This window comes from Lissotriton vulgaris, chromosome 9 (genome assembly GCF_964263255.1).
Source record: "Lissotriton vulgaris chromosome 9, aLisVul1.2, whole genome shotgun sequence".
Taxonomy (NCBI): Eukaryota; Metazoa; Chordata; class Amphibia; order Caudata; family Salamandridae; genus Lissotriton; species Lissotriton vulgaris.
Window position 1 is genome coordinate 732,246,458 of NC_141697.1, and position 12,868 is coordinate 732,259,325.

At 44.4% G+C, this 12,868-nt stretch overlaps 1 protein-coding gene across 6 annotated transcripts in view; it reads right to left on the reverse strand.

Moving 5' to 3' along the window:
* The window catches only part of CCDC9 (coiled-coil domain containing 9), a 515,467-nt gene that overhangs the window by 252,563 nt on the left and 250,036 nt on the right, over positions 1-12,868 (reverse strand). For all 6 annotated transcript variants that reach the window (XM_086938478.1, XM_086938474.1, XM_086938477.1 and 3 more), the window contains exon 12: positions 4,393-4,477. In XM_086938478.1, coding sequence (XP_086794604.1) covers positions 4,393-4,477 — 85 coding nt within the window. The remainder of the gene's footprint in view (positions 1-4,392; positions 4,478-12,868) is intronic.

Here is a 12,868-nt window from a genome sequence, read left to right on the forward strand (position 1 = left end):
AGGAAGCTGTCAATGAGGCTGTTTGTCTGATTACCACTTCTAAGAGGGCCGGGAGTGAGGAGACACCTGTTGCACTTGTGTAGTCTGTGCACATTTACTTTCTTTACAGTGGCGATTCGGTGAGGGTGTGGGGTGTCAGAACACCGGGAAAGGGAGTGAGGAATAATGGTGGGGTTCCGCGAGTGACCAGGAGCGGCATGCTCCGAGTAGAGTTTTACGGGCGTTCCCGACTCCCCACCCAGCCCGAGAGACGGTCTTGTACCTGTAGTAGCCACGCTCTCCCGTGAGCGTGGCTCTGGATGAGAGGAGTTGTTGGCCTCCTGGCTCTGCCTCAGCCGGCGATGGCTCTCCTGCCCTCTGCTGCTCCTCGCTGCCCTCAGGAAGTAACACACTGGTTTTCGACTCTGCCGCGGCTCCACTGCTCTCCTCCTCCGCATCAGTGACGTCGCACGCCTTGTGGTGTGTTTCCTGGATTATATCCAGTGGTTGCCCGGTGACATTCTCAGGGGGCGGAGCCTCGTCACAGAAGAAAGCCCAATTAAAGGCACCCTGTTCTTTTTCTCCATATGTATCCTGATCCATGTCCCAGGACCAGTTCTCCTGTTGGGGATGAGAGAGAGAGAGAGAGAGAGAGGGTGACGGAGGTAAGACAGTCCACCAGTCCTTCATGTGACCCCTGGGGCAGGTCTGCCCGGTCACACAACCCCAATGTGAAATCGCAGGTAACTTCTGTGGGACTACAGGAGAGGTACAGGATAAATAAGTCTCCTGCAAGTCCTGGAATACCATCCAGTCCCCCGATCCAGAGTAGAGGTGGTTTGAGCCAGACCAAGCATTTGAATTTGTCATTTTTCAGGAAGGCATTCAACAGCTGGCAGTGCAGTAAAGGCTTGAGGCCTCCTTCCTTATTTAGTATGAGAATGTACCACATCTAGCACCTGTTACCCCTCTCCAAATCAGGCACTCACTCAATGGCATGTTTGGCAGCAGGAGGGTGACGACTTCTTGCATGAGAATAGAGGAATGGTCTGCTGAAAATAGTTCGTGTGTGGCGGGAATAGAAGGAGGAGATAACATCAAAGGCAGGACATAGTCCTTTGAATTAATTTGTGAAACCAAAGTCTGAGGTGATCTATTTTCGGCTGGGGCATAAAAGCCATATCCTGCCTTGCGAACGGGTTGTGGGCCTGGAAGAGCAAATTTAAAAGAAGGGGGAAGCTTCAGCAGGGGAGGAAGAGCTGGTGGATTGCTGCTCTTGCTGGTGCAAGTGGTCTCAGCGGAATACAGTAGGCTAAAACCTCAGGTATAGCTCTTGAACTTACTGTATTGCTGGTTTAATTGTCTAGTTGTGGATCATAACACAAAGGATCAATTGAATGGCGAATTTGCCTTTTCACCAAAGGGTATGTCCATCAGGGGTGATTGAAAATGTGGTTAATCGCATCCAGGTGTGTCTAAACACCACATTGTTGCCAATAGCACAGCCTATGCAGTTGGTGGTGTCCTGTCCAGCATCCCGACATAATTTGCTGCATCCTGTCCATCCTGTGTATAGTGGGCTGCCGAAGACCAAAAGCTCAGAGGGATGGCCAGCAAGATATAATGGGCCATGTCCCATTCTGTGTGGGTAAAACTGCCCAGAAGACAAACTGCGTACAAAGAACGTAAAGCCAGACTTGCTGAGGAGAAAATTCTCTTGCCAAAGGCATCAATACATTTTGACTCCCTATGTGGGGGTTTCAAGGAAAAACATTTGTATTGACTTCACTTGTGGACCTGCAGCACAAGGCCTTAAGACATCAGGCGTTTTGGGTTCTATAGTACGCAAATGCTGATCCAGCATCTTTGCTGCCCTTCGCACCACTATAGCAAAAGAGGCCCTTTCTTCCACTGACAGACATGGTAGTGGATAGGTGGAGATTACAGCTTTGTCTTTGGGGCTGTAGCTAGCCAACTGGCATTTTCTAAGTCTAAGTACAACCCTTTATCAGTGTAATATGGGCGGGGTGGGTGGAAATTGTCCTCATCCTCGCTTCATCGGCTTTAGATAAGTCCTAGGGAATTGAATAAGGACTCTGGCCTCTGAAAGCACTGGTGTAGAGGAAGAAAAGGGAGAAGAAGGTCTGATTGAATAACTATTAGTTGCACCGTGGTGATTTTATCATGTGACATAGTCCTGGCACGGGAACATGCCGGTTCAGGACAGAGCTCCATTTCAGATGGGTTTCTGATACTGGCACTGGTGGAGTCCATTTGGGTGCCAGCAGGGGACTGGTGTGGACCTCGTGGCTGGAGTGGCAGTATTGACCAGAGTCCATGAGGGTCAGGTAATGGGTGTCAAGGGAATAGTCTGCATTAGGGGAGGACCCATCAGTGAATTTCCAACTGGAAGCCCTTGCAGGTTCATGAGGCCCAAAGATGCTTCAGAGGTAGCAGGTAGTGTCTATTACGGCCTCCTTGAAGGCTGCTGTGTCGATAACGCCCGTGAAATTCACGAGATGCTCAGACAAACTGCTGAACCGGCTTAGAGTCAGAAGATGCTGGACCCTTTGAGTGTCGCCCCAACAACGTCTCATCGGACTGAGTAGCAGGATGGGGTTGAGTCTTGCTATGCTTTCTTGCACTAATGGCTTTAACTTATAGGAAAACTTTGAGTGGGAACTCAACTTTGCACTGGATTGACCTCATGACCATGATGGATAATGGCCTGGTGATTTGGAGCGAGATATCTGCTTCAACAGTTACCTCTTGTTATGCTCAGTGACAAAACGCCATCCCACTGCACCGCACAGCCATGGTACCTGAGGAGGCACTTATCGCACAACTTTTAGTGGTAACCAGGGCCCAAGAACCAAGCTCATGTTTGGCTTTGTGACAGCCATCTACTTTCCGCAGTTCCAGCATGGTTTAAATCCAGTTGTCTGCGTAGGGGACATCTTCCCAAGCAAACAGTCTAGAAACAAATGTGGATTTATTGGAAAATAGACAAAGTTGGGAGTGGAGCTCTAGTTCCGTATCAAATGGAACACAAACAAAGGATCTTTCGTTAACGAGCAGAGGTGGTACTTATAAGTTGGTCTGCTCTGGTAGTTCTGGGGCAGTACGAAGTAATCACGGAGCCAAACAGCGCCACCCACCGACATGCAGGGAAAACTGTTGAAAAAGATGTTCGGTTCCAGTCTGGTGCCTGGCAATATTGTAAATGTGAGGAAGTAGCCATCAAAACACATTTAATAAAGCTGAACACTTGATCATTTTCTCAATGAACCTATTCAACAATACCCAACTATTCTGACAGAACCACAAAACCCACAGCAAACCATGTTCCATTATAAAATACCCACACATAAAATAACCAAAGATTCATTTGACGCCCTCATGGCAGAGAGGGTAAAAGATCTTTTATCTAAAAGAGGTGAAATTGCAATTTGGGGACCATAAAGGAAGAAAGACCCTCTACGAGTCTTTGTCATTCCTTTGTCTAAAGCAAACAAATAATCTTGCCTACCTGATTCCTCTTTCACTCTCATTATAACTTCACTTGCCCACATCAGGCAGCTCAGCCTTTCCAAGTTTAAACTCCCTAACAGAACAATAAGCTACACTGCAGCATAAAATTCACTCTTCTTTTCCTGCCAGCACATCATTCTCAACAGCTAATGGATAATCAAATCAACTGCAAAATCCAATGATTAGTAATTTTCGGTCCTTTACGGGATTTTTTTGCTTTTTTGTTTTTAACTTTCAGCATCCATTACATTTCTTTTCCAAGTATAAATCCTACTGATCTCGGAGGGTTAAAAAACGTTTCCAACTATTGACAGAGCCTTTGACTTAGGGATTCAATATTAGGTCCCACATCTCGTGTGGATACAGGCGAGGTCGGCGTTGAATACAAGCAGGGAGAACACAAGCACAAGCTGCAAAAAGGCAGTTAACTGGTAAAAGGGAGCATGTTGTGAGAAGCTGCAGAAAGAAACTAATGTCTTTACCTTCACAAAGGTATACAAAGAAACTCAGAGCATTAACGGTTTCTACAGCCAGACAATATTACTTCAACAATAGTGGTTGCTGTGGTCACTATTATTTTTGTCCCTCCTTTTGCTTTTGGGTAAATGTAAACCTCTTTGTATTCGATCTCTTGCAGCTAGCGCTAAGACGCCTAGGCATACATGCGCTTTATAAAACTTTTCATTCATAGATTGTAGAGGTGAAAACCTGTATCATAAAGCATAAGTCATTGCTAATGGCTTTCTAAATAAATTGCAGGAGAGTAATAAGAAAAATACCTGTACATAAGCTACTAATTAATAAAGCACATGACCAGGCAAAACTAGGCTGACAACACATTTTTCTTCTCTTCAATGAGAGATAAACTTAATTTAAACATACCGGCTTCTCAACAATACATTCCTTCTCCACCGTGGAAACCAATCCCACTTCTGCCTCCTTCTCCTCCCAACGATTGTCATGCATGCTGAAGACAAATTAAAATTACAATTATAAAATGTTCATTTTCATTAACACTTTTTCGAAAAAACACATTGTTGAAAACATCAACTCAGCCGCATGGTTAATAGACACACTATAAATGTAGAAGGACAAATGTCTTTGGTGCTTTTTTTAGCTTTAAGAAATGGTATTTTATAATTGTCATAATCACAAATGTTTGGCTAAAATAAATCTGGGGTTTCTTTGAGGAGTCTTTACAAAACTACCTAATTAGTCAGACTGGAATACCAGGGAGGAGTGACAACTGCAACTCGCAGAAGAAATTCCAAGCCATTTAGAAGATTTTCAAAAATCTCCCAGTAAATAGAAAGTACTTCAATCTTACTTCTTTTTTGCTACACAAAGAACAGATAAATACCTTGGTGGCACAGCTCAATCTAAAGACTGGGAGCTTTTTTTAGAAAGACTTTTGCAGCAATCTTGGTCAGTGGGGAACAGCTAGATTTTATAAATTGCTTATTGTCGACAGCCAATGTAGAGGCTTGGGTAGTAGTGAATATTTCAGATGGGTAGTTAGTATCAAAGCGCATGGACAGTGGAGTTACATGGGTGTTGCTATTGTACAAGGTTTCCGATACATTTAACAAGCAAAGTAGGGAGATAGATATGGATGATAATACAGACGTTAGGACGAGATAAGTCAGTGATGGGCTAAACAATTTACATGTGTACTGACAACAGACTCAAAACGTCAGTGAAAAAAAGAGAAGCGGAAGAATCTGTGATAATTTGGAGGCTGCATTAGAAAAGTTTCTCTTATGCTATCAGGCCCAGCACAAAAGAATCGCATGACCCCAAGACAATATTGATGATGCTATGTTTTTCTCGGGTTTTGACACAGGTAGAGTTGAAGATCAGGAGGATCCAAGGAAGGTTAGAAAAACATGGCGAAGGTGTATCCTAAAGAAAAAAAGGAAGATAAGGAGAAGGTGAAGTACAACAGCTTTAGTCCCTTTTTTCTAAAGGTATTCATCTTACTGAGATTTGTAAAGACAGCGACATAAAAAAGAAAATGAAATGCATTTTAGGTAGAACCTAAGAGTGTTCTTGCTATTGTCTTTTGTAAAGAGTCATCAAGAACATTCCGGTAAGTAGAACCTGGGAATTTGAATACACATTCAAGTTAGGACAAACTGAATATTAAGCCCAAAATAGTGTTTTTAGAAGTAGAACATGAAACTAAAAAAGCTGACCTTTTACAGACTCTTTTGTGGAATGAAATATTAGACCCTTTGTCAATACACCATCACTTATTGTCAGTACGGTTTCCTGCACAACATGAGGAAGATTATGTAGAATATTGACCTATTAGGAAAATACCAAAAAGTTAGGTTGTGATGGGTAAGCCAGTGGTCCACTTTGCATCCAACTCATGATTTATCCTGACCTTATTGGCGTTCTGAGTTATAAAACAAGAGATGAACCCTATGGGCATGAGCAAAGATTGAAAAATCATCACAAATAATTGTTAAACGTTTTGAGTCACGTGATGAAGGTCTTTCACTTGGCATAAAAAAAAAGACAAAGCTGCAAGAGGCCAATGGATGGAGTAGAGTTACTTCAGTGGATTTAGAAAGATGTTTGTTTTTTGGATAAAGCCAAAGCAGCACTTTCAAGTGAAAAAAATATCATTTAAGATTCAAAATAACTCTTAGTGCTTTAAAATTCACTCGCCTAGCAGTAAAGGTATTACTTTTCATGGAAGAACTGGCACTGGCAAAAAAAGGGCAAACAAGAAAAATCTGCAAGGTGTTCCAGGGTTTATGGCCAACAGTACTTCGGGGAAGAAAACAAAGACAAAGGTTTGAGGCTGGTAAAACATGTAAGAGAACTTAAGTGCTGGGTGTTTTACAGAAACTTCTAAATGTAGGTGATTTATCGTTTCAGGAAAGTGTTACACAAAGTCAACAGGACCAGACGTAATTTAAATAACTGATATCAAACTGTACAGATTTGCTTACACTTTTAATTAAACTTTTTGGAAAGGAAATAAGGGGTGTGCTGTTGAAGACTCAGCTTTGTGGGGTGCTGCTGCCATTGCTGTTGGGACGCCAGTTGTATTTTCAGGACCCCTAGAGTCTAAAATGGAGCGTATTGAACTCAGTTTATCCAATATCGAGAAAACCTCGGCCGCTATTCTAGCTAGACTATCTGAGTCCAACTCTCCTTCCAACCCTTCTAATTCTCAAATTCCCCCAACCAATTTTGGACCCTCTTTAGTGGTTCCTGCTGCTGCCCCTTCTTTGCAACCCCCTATGGGCAACCCAGCCCCGATACTAAGTAGCAGTTCTATTATTCCATCTCTGCTACCAGTAGGTCACCCTACGTCAGCTACCAATGGGACCATATCTAATGACCATATAGTTCCCCCAACCCCGAAAAGTTTGTTCCTAGACCACGTAGACCTGACATGCCCCCTGAGACCAATCGTTTCATGGAAGTCATGGCTGGTGTCCCCCCTAGAGGCAGGAGAATGTGAGAATTTTCTTTCACTTAAAAGCAGAGTCATTAAATAGCTGAACTGGAATAGACCCCTCCCGGCCCACTTTAATAATGAAATTATCATGGTGAGAAGGGTACCCTGGCTTGGTAAAACCAGAAAGTCCATAACAGGGGATTGTATTACGGTGAGTTTGAGACTAGGACAGTTTTACACATATGTGCTGGGTTTAATAGATCTCTCGATTCCACCATTCAGACACTGCCAGTGTCCTTCCCCCCTCCCCCCCCCCTATTCACATGCGCCATGACCAAGCTCGTGGTAATTGGACGAGGGTCGAGCGGAGGGGTAGACCTCGTGGGTATGAAGCAAGACCGTTTTTTTTGCCCCCTGAGACCCCTTTCTATGATTTCAATCGATTCAACTGTCTCAACGGGTTGGATGGTGTTGATTGACTGCCCCCAGCTCCAGTTCCCACTCCTCCCACTATAGGTAACAATCTAGTTGTAACAACGGGTATCGGTTCATTATCCACTTCTCCACCAGCAATGCCCCTTACCACTGCCCCGAGATATACAACTCCCAAGGGAACTGTAACAGCTGATAATACTCTAGTTGCAGCCTTGGGCCAATGTCTAGCACCCAGAACATCTTCCATTTCTACTCTGGTGCACATACCCCCTAAGGGAGTCAACCCTCTTGTCACTGCCCTTTCTCCTGTCCCGATGGTTCCCCTAGCTGCCAATAAGCCCTCTATCTCTATTGTACCTGAGATCAGTGTACCAGCCCCCTGTATCCCTGACCTCAAATTTGCCAGCTGGAATATTGCAGGTTGGAGTTGGCAAATGTCGTCCCTGGGATGGAGCGACATCCTTTCTGACTTTGATGTCTTATGTCTACAAGAGACATGGGTAACCACTGATATCATCCTCGATGGATTTGTGTCTTATAACAACTCGGCACAAAGGTCTAATATGGGCAGGGCCAAAGGGGGGTTAGTAATTTTACTTTCGGTAAATCTCCCTGTTCGCAAGAAGTTACATCTGACAGTGGGTCTCCATTCACAAATTTTAATTCTGGAACATAACAGGGGCCACATAATTATGCTGATTAATCATTACAACAATTTGTTTGATGCTTCTAATACCACTGTGGTGGATGAGTTAGGCTTAGCCGTGAGTAATATTTGTAAAGGCATTCATAAACCCTACGATATCATCTGGGGAGGGGATTTTAACATTCGCACCTGTCCCCATTCATTCACCAGGACTTGTGGGTATGATGGGGACAATGGGGAAAACCGGGCACACTTTATTCATTCTCCCTATGGTGATTCCCTCAATTCCTTGATGCTAAACATGGACCTTATGATACATCCCCCGGCCACAGATGCGGATGGTAATCCCGTACCAACCTTTGTAGGATTGAACTCGGCCTCTGTTATCGATCATTTATTAATTTCTGTACATTTTGCCCCACCTTGTACGGTTCCTAATGTTGTCGACCTTGGAAGTAGCGATCATAATGCTGTTACAATGCTGATTTCTGTTTGGGGGGCTCCAGCTAACACTCAACGCCTAACAGTTGAAGATGTAACCCCTTGTAGGCAGAATGGTATACGTATCAAGTGGTGTATGGATAACTCCGAGAGGCTGCAGCTTAAAATCTTAGAAGCAGGGTCTGTGGCAATTTTGAAATGTTTGGATCCAGAGGCATCACCTGAGTGTATTTTAGCTGATTTTGTGGAACTAGGTACAATTATAACAAGCATTTGCAATGCAATAGGTCTCGCCTTAGGAAAGTTTGAGCTATTGGTATTGTAAATGACAATTTTTTTTATTTATGTGTTGGTTTTGAAAATACCGAAATTAATAGCGTTGTCATTTGATATTTGATATTTATGGTTTTTTGTAAAGCGCAGCTTTTGCTCCCGAGGGAGCATCTTGCCAATAGTTTTAATTTTCGCAAATATGACACCTATAGCATTTGTAATGCAATATGTGTTGTATTTACGTGACTTAGATGTGATATTACACATAACAATGGCTTCTAATTTTTGTGACATTTGTAATAAAGCTTGAAACATTGAGGGAACATATTTGAACCAGTTGTTGTTGAATGGTTGCACAGATTGATGCTGTGGTGGCGCTGAATGATGTGGTGGCGACAAGTGATGCTGTGGCTTTCAGTGATGCTTTGGTAGCGTATAGTGATGTTGTGGTGCCCCCGAGTGATGCTGTGGTGGTGCTGAGTGATGCTGTGGTGATGCGATAGATAGATAGAGTGAGTGCGATAGATAGATAGAGTGAGGGTGATAGATAGATAGACAGACAGACAGACAGACAGATAGACAGATAGACAGAGTGAGGGCGATAGACAGATAGACAGACAGACAGACAGATCTGGATGCGGCTTGCCGGACTTCGCATGCACGCAGCATGACAACGCGACTGTGACATTATGAATACATTTTTAAGTCTAAATAACCACAAACAAGCCCATTGCCCACCCCCCACCCCAATAAAAAAAAAAAGAACAGCACAAGCTGGGTGTGATAGTATAAAGAAACAGTCCTACCTGGTCCCAGTCCTGGCTCCTTGCCAAGTGTGCACGCTTTCCTGATAGCAGCACAGCATGGCGAAAACGTTGGTTTTACTTTCCGAGTGAAAGCCGCGTTAGATGCCGCCGAAGGACAGGGTCGTAATCGGTGACTAAGGCGCGTAGTCCTTTGCTCTTACTTTAGTAGCCGTTAGTATTACCCGCTCGGCCAGAAGTGTTACCAGATACGATTGACTGCCATGTTTATTTGTACAATTAATAAATGCCTAATGTACGTTCGTCCTGCCTGCAGATAGTTATGTAAATCACAAAGATTACAAGTTCTCAGAGAATGGCAAAGTGGCAAAGAGGTGACAACAGCGAAGTAGATTATATCCTGCTCCGCCAAAAGTTTAACCAGAGATGAATGCTGCCATGTTCTTAAGTAATTAATTGATTCATGCACATCCCGTCCTGCCTGCAGCCTATTAAATAAATTAAGATTCCTGGGAAATGATATGGTGAGTAGCTTATCAGGCAGTCCAATACACTAGTTATGGTGATAGATAGAGTGAGGGCGACAGATAGATAGATAGATAGATAGATAGATAGATAGATAGATAGATAGATAGATAGATAGATAGATAGAGTGAGGGCGATAGATAAAGTGTATTTATGTTGCATGAGAAGAGTGTAATTATGTGGCGTGTAATTATGTGGCACTGAGTGGTAATATGGGGAGTGTATGTTGTATTCAGTAGAGTGTAATTTTGTGGCGTGTAATTATCTGGCACTGAGTGGTATTTGGAGTGTTTGTTAGCATTGAGTGCAGTGTAATTATGTTGCATATAATTATGTGGCACTGAGTGGTATTATGGGGAGGTTATGTTGTATTCAGTAGAATGTAATTGTGTGCCGTGTAATTATGTGGCACTGAGTGGTATTATTTGGAGTGTATGTTCCATTGCAGAGTGTGTGAGGGTGCAGAGTGTGAGGGTGCAGAGTGTGAGGGTGCAGAGTGTGAGGGTGCAGAGTGTGTGAGGGTGCAGAGTGTGTCAGGGCAAGGGGAGACAGAGAAGATAGAGAAAGTGAGGCTGGGAGTCGATTTGTTGGGAGGGAGAGTCCAGGGCACAACGCATGCCTTAAAACAAGGCTCTCTCGTTATGCCGCTGGCTTCTAAAGTGTTAATTGCAGTCTTAATTTCTCCCCTATTGAGTAACCTTTCTTCTGTCCTCCTTACCTCTTTATCCTTAGAAGGAGTAAGGTGAAGAGCATTGATCACTGAAGCGTGCGGGCGCCTCAGTTCTACCTAATAGTGTATTTTTTTAGTATCTCCCCAAGTTTACCCTATGTATTTAAACGATGTGTTTGTCGAATATTTGCGTGGAGTGGGGCAGATTTGTAACGTGTTTATTCATCAACATCCCCTTCTCATTTAACGGCATATGGGAAACATCACTGTGTAACTTCTGCCTCTGTTTGTGTTCCACCTTACAACCAATCACAGCCGGGAAGACCCGGAACCCAGCTCAGACATTCGCGGAACGTGCGCTCATATCTTCTCACTACAGAAAACAACTGTGTTAGATCAAGTATGCAACTACAAGAGAAGAATCACCCTAGTTTCATGTGACAGAGGTCACAAAAGTATATTTTGCAAATGTACCTGAAAAGCACTGAATATATGAGAGACAGAGCGAAGGAAAGGGAGAAGGGTGAGGGAGAGAGAAAGAGAAGGAAGGGGGAGGGAGAGTGAGGTAGGGATGGGATGCAAGAGGGTGAGAGAGAGAAGGAAGGGGAGAGAGAGAGAGGAGAGGGAGGGAAGAGGGAGAGAGAGAGAGAAAGAAGGGCCGAGAGATGGAGGGAGAGAAGAGAGAAGGGGAGAGGGAGCAAGAGAGAGGGAAGGGGAGAGGGAGCAAGAGAGAGAGAAGGAAGGGGCAAGAGAGGGTGGAGAGAGGGGAGGTAAGAAGGAGGGAGAGAAAGAGAGAGGGGAGGGAGGGAGGAGAGAGGGGGAGAAAGAAAGAGAGAAGGAAGAGAGCGAGAGAGTGAGGGAAGGAGGGGCGGGAAGAGGGAATGGGAGTGGGAGAAGGAGCAAGAGAGAGAGAGGGTGAGAAAGAATAGAGGGGGGGTCTAAAAAATGACTCTCCATCAGAAAATACTTAGAAGGTCCCAAAAGCGAGACCTGGTGGGCTATTCCAATGCTTGTTTTGTTTGCAGTGGGAAGAGGCTCAGAGGAAGCAGCGATGGAGGAGCTGGGTGTTGGGGATGTAAGCAAATGGTGGAAAAAAGCATTTGGTTGGAAGAGTAAGATAGAGAAGGGGGGGCAGGGATGTGAATGGGCAAGCAGCAGATGGCGAGGAAAGACCAAAACCAGAACTGCAGAGGAGCACACAAACTGTCCCTGAGGTGAAGCCTGGCATAGAACTCTACCATGTTTTGTCACAATCATCATCTAAAGTGAGTCTGTTGTGGTTTGAGCTGTTCAAAGGTGGTGAATGCGTGAGCACTTCCTGAAATAAACTGTTATCGTCTGTTGTGACAGTGACAGTGTACACGGCGACAGTGCAGGAGCAGCAACAGTCACCAACTTCCAGGGCATTCGGAAGCTTTCACACTAGCAGGGTGCAACACTCATTCATCTCGCAGATGGTTGACGCAGTTTGCTCAGGGTGGAGGGAGCAGCTCTGACACCCTACATTTTGCATACGAGTCCCCGAGGGGTCTAAAAATGGCCTAACTCTTGGAAAGCGCCTGCAGTAAACACGACACGTAAAAAAACACTCACAAAATTAAATCTGCCATTCTACGGTGAAAAGCAATGAGCACTGAAGTTTACGTGGGACGGCATGGACCGTTTTATAAGAGTGTGAGCTCCTGCAGGAAGGTGCAGCGACCCCATGGGCGCTGTGCACGTGTGACAAACCATTCGTCACAGCCGGTCAAAGAACAAGGCTGTTAATGAGGGGAAAGACGAAGCGGTTCGAGTCAATGAGGGATATGCTGCAGGAGGGGTGAGAGAAACTGCGTGGGAGTCCAGCGCGGCCACGCTAATTAAACAAGCCATACACATATGAGAAATATGCATTTAATTGATATAAATGCTATTGATTTACATAGTGGTTATCCTTAAAAGGTGTCATGGATCCCAACCCTCGTTGGACACCCTTCTTGCATGAAAGTAAAAAACAAGTTATGTTGGGGAGAGCAATATGTATAGCTATGCTAACTTTACTGAGCCAACACTCCGATTATCCAGGAGTTCCAGCTCCCATGCAACAAAGCTCGCTCTGCCCTCAGACAAAAGAAGAAAAAAAAAGCGCTACATTGGTTGCCACATGGACCTTTCTGGCCCACACCCAAAATATAGCACTTCTGAAA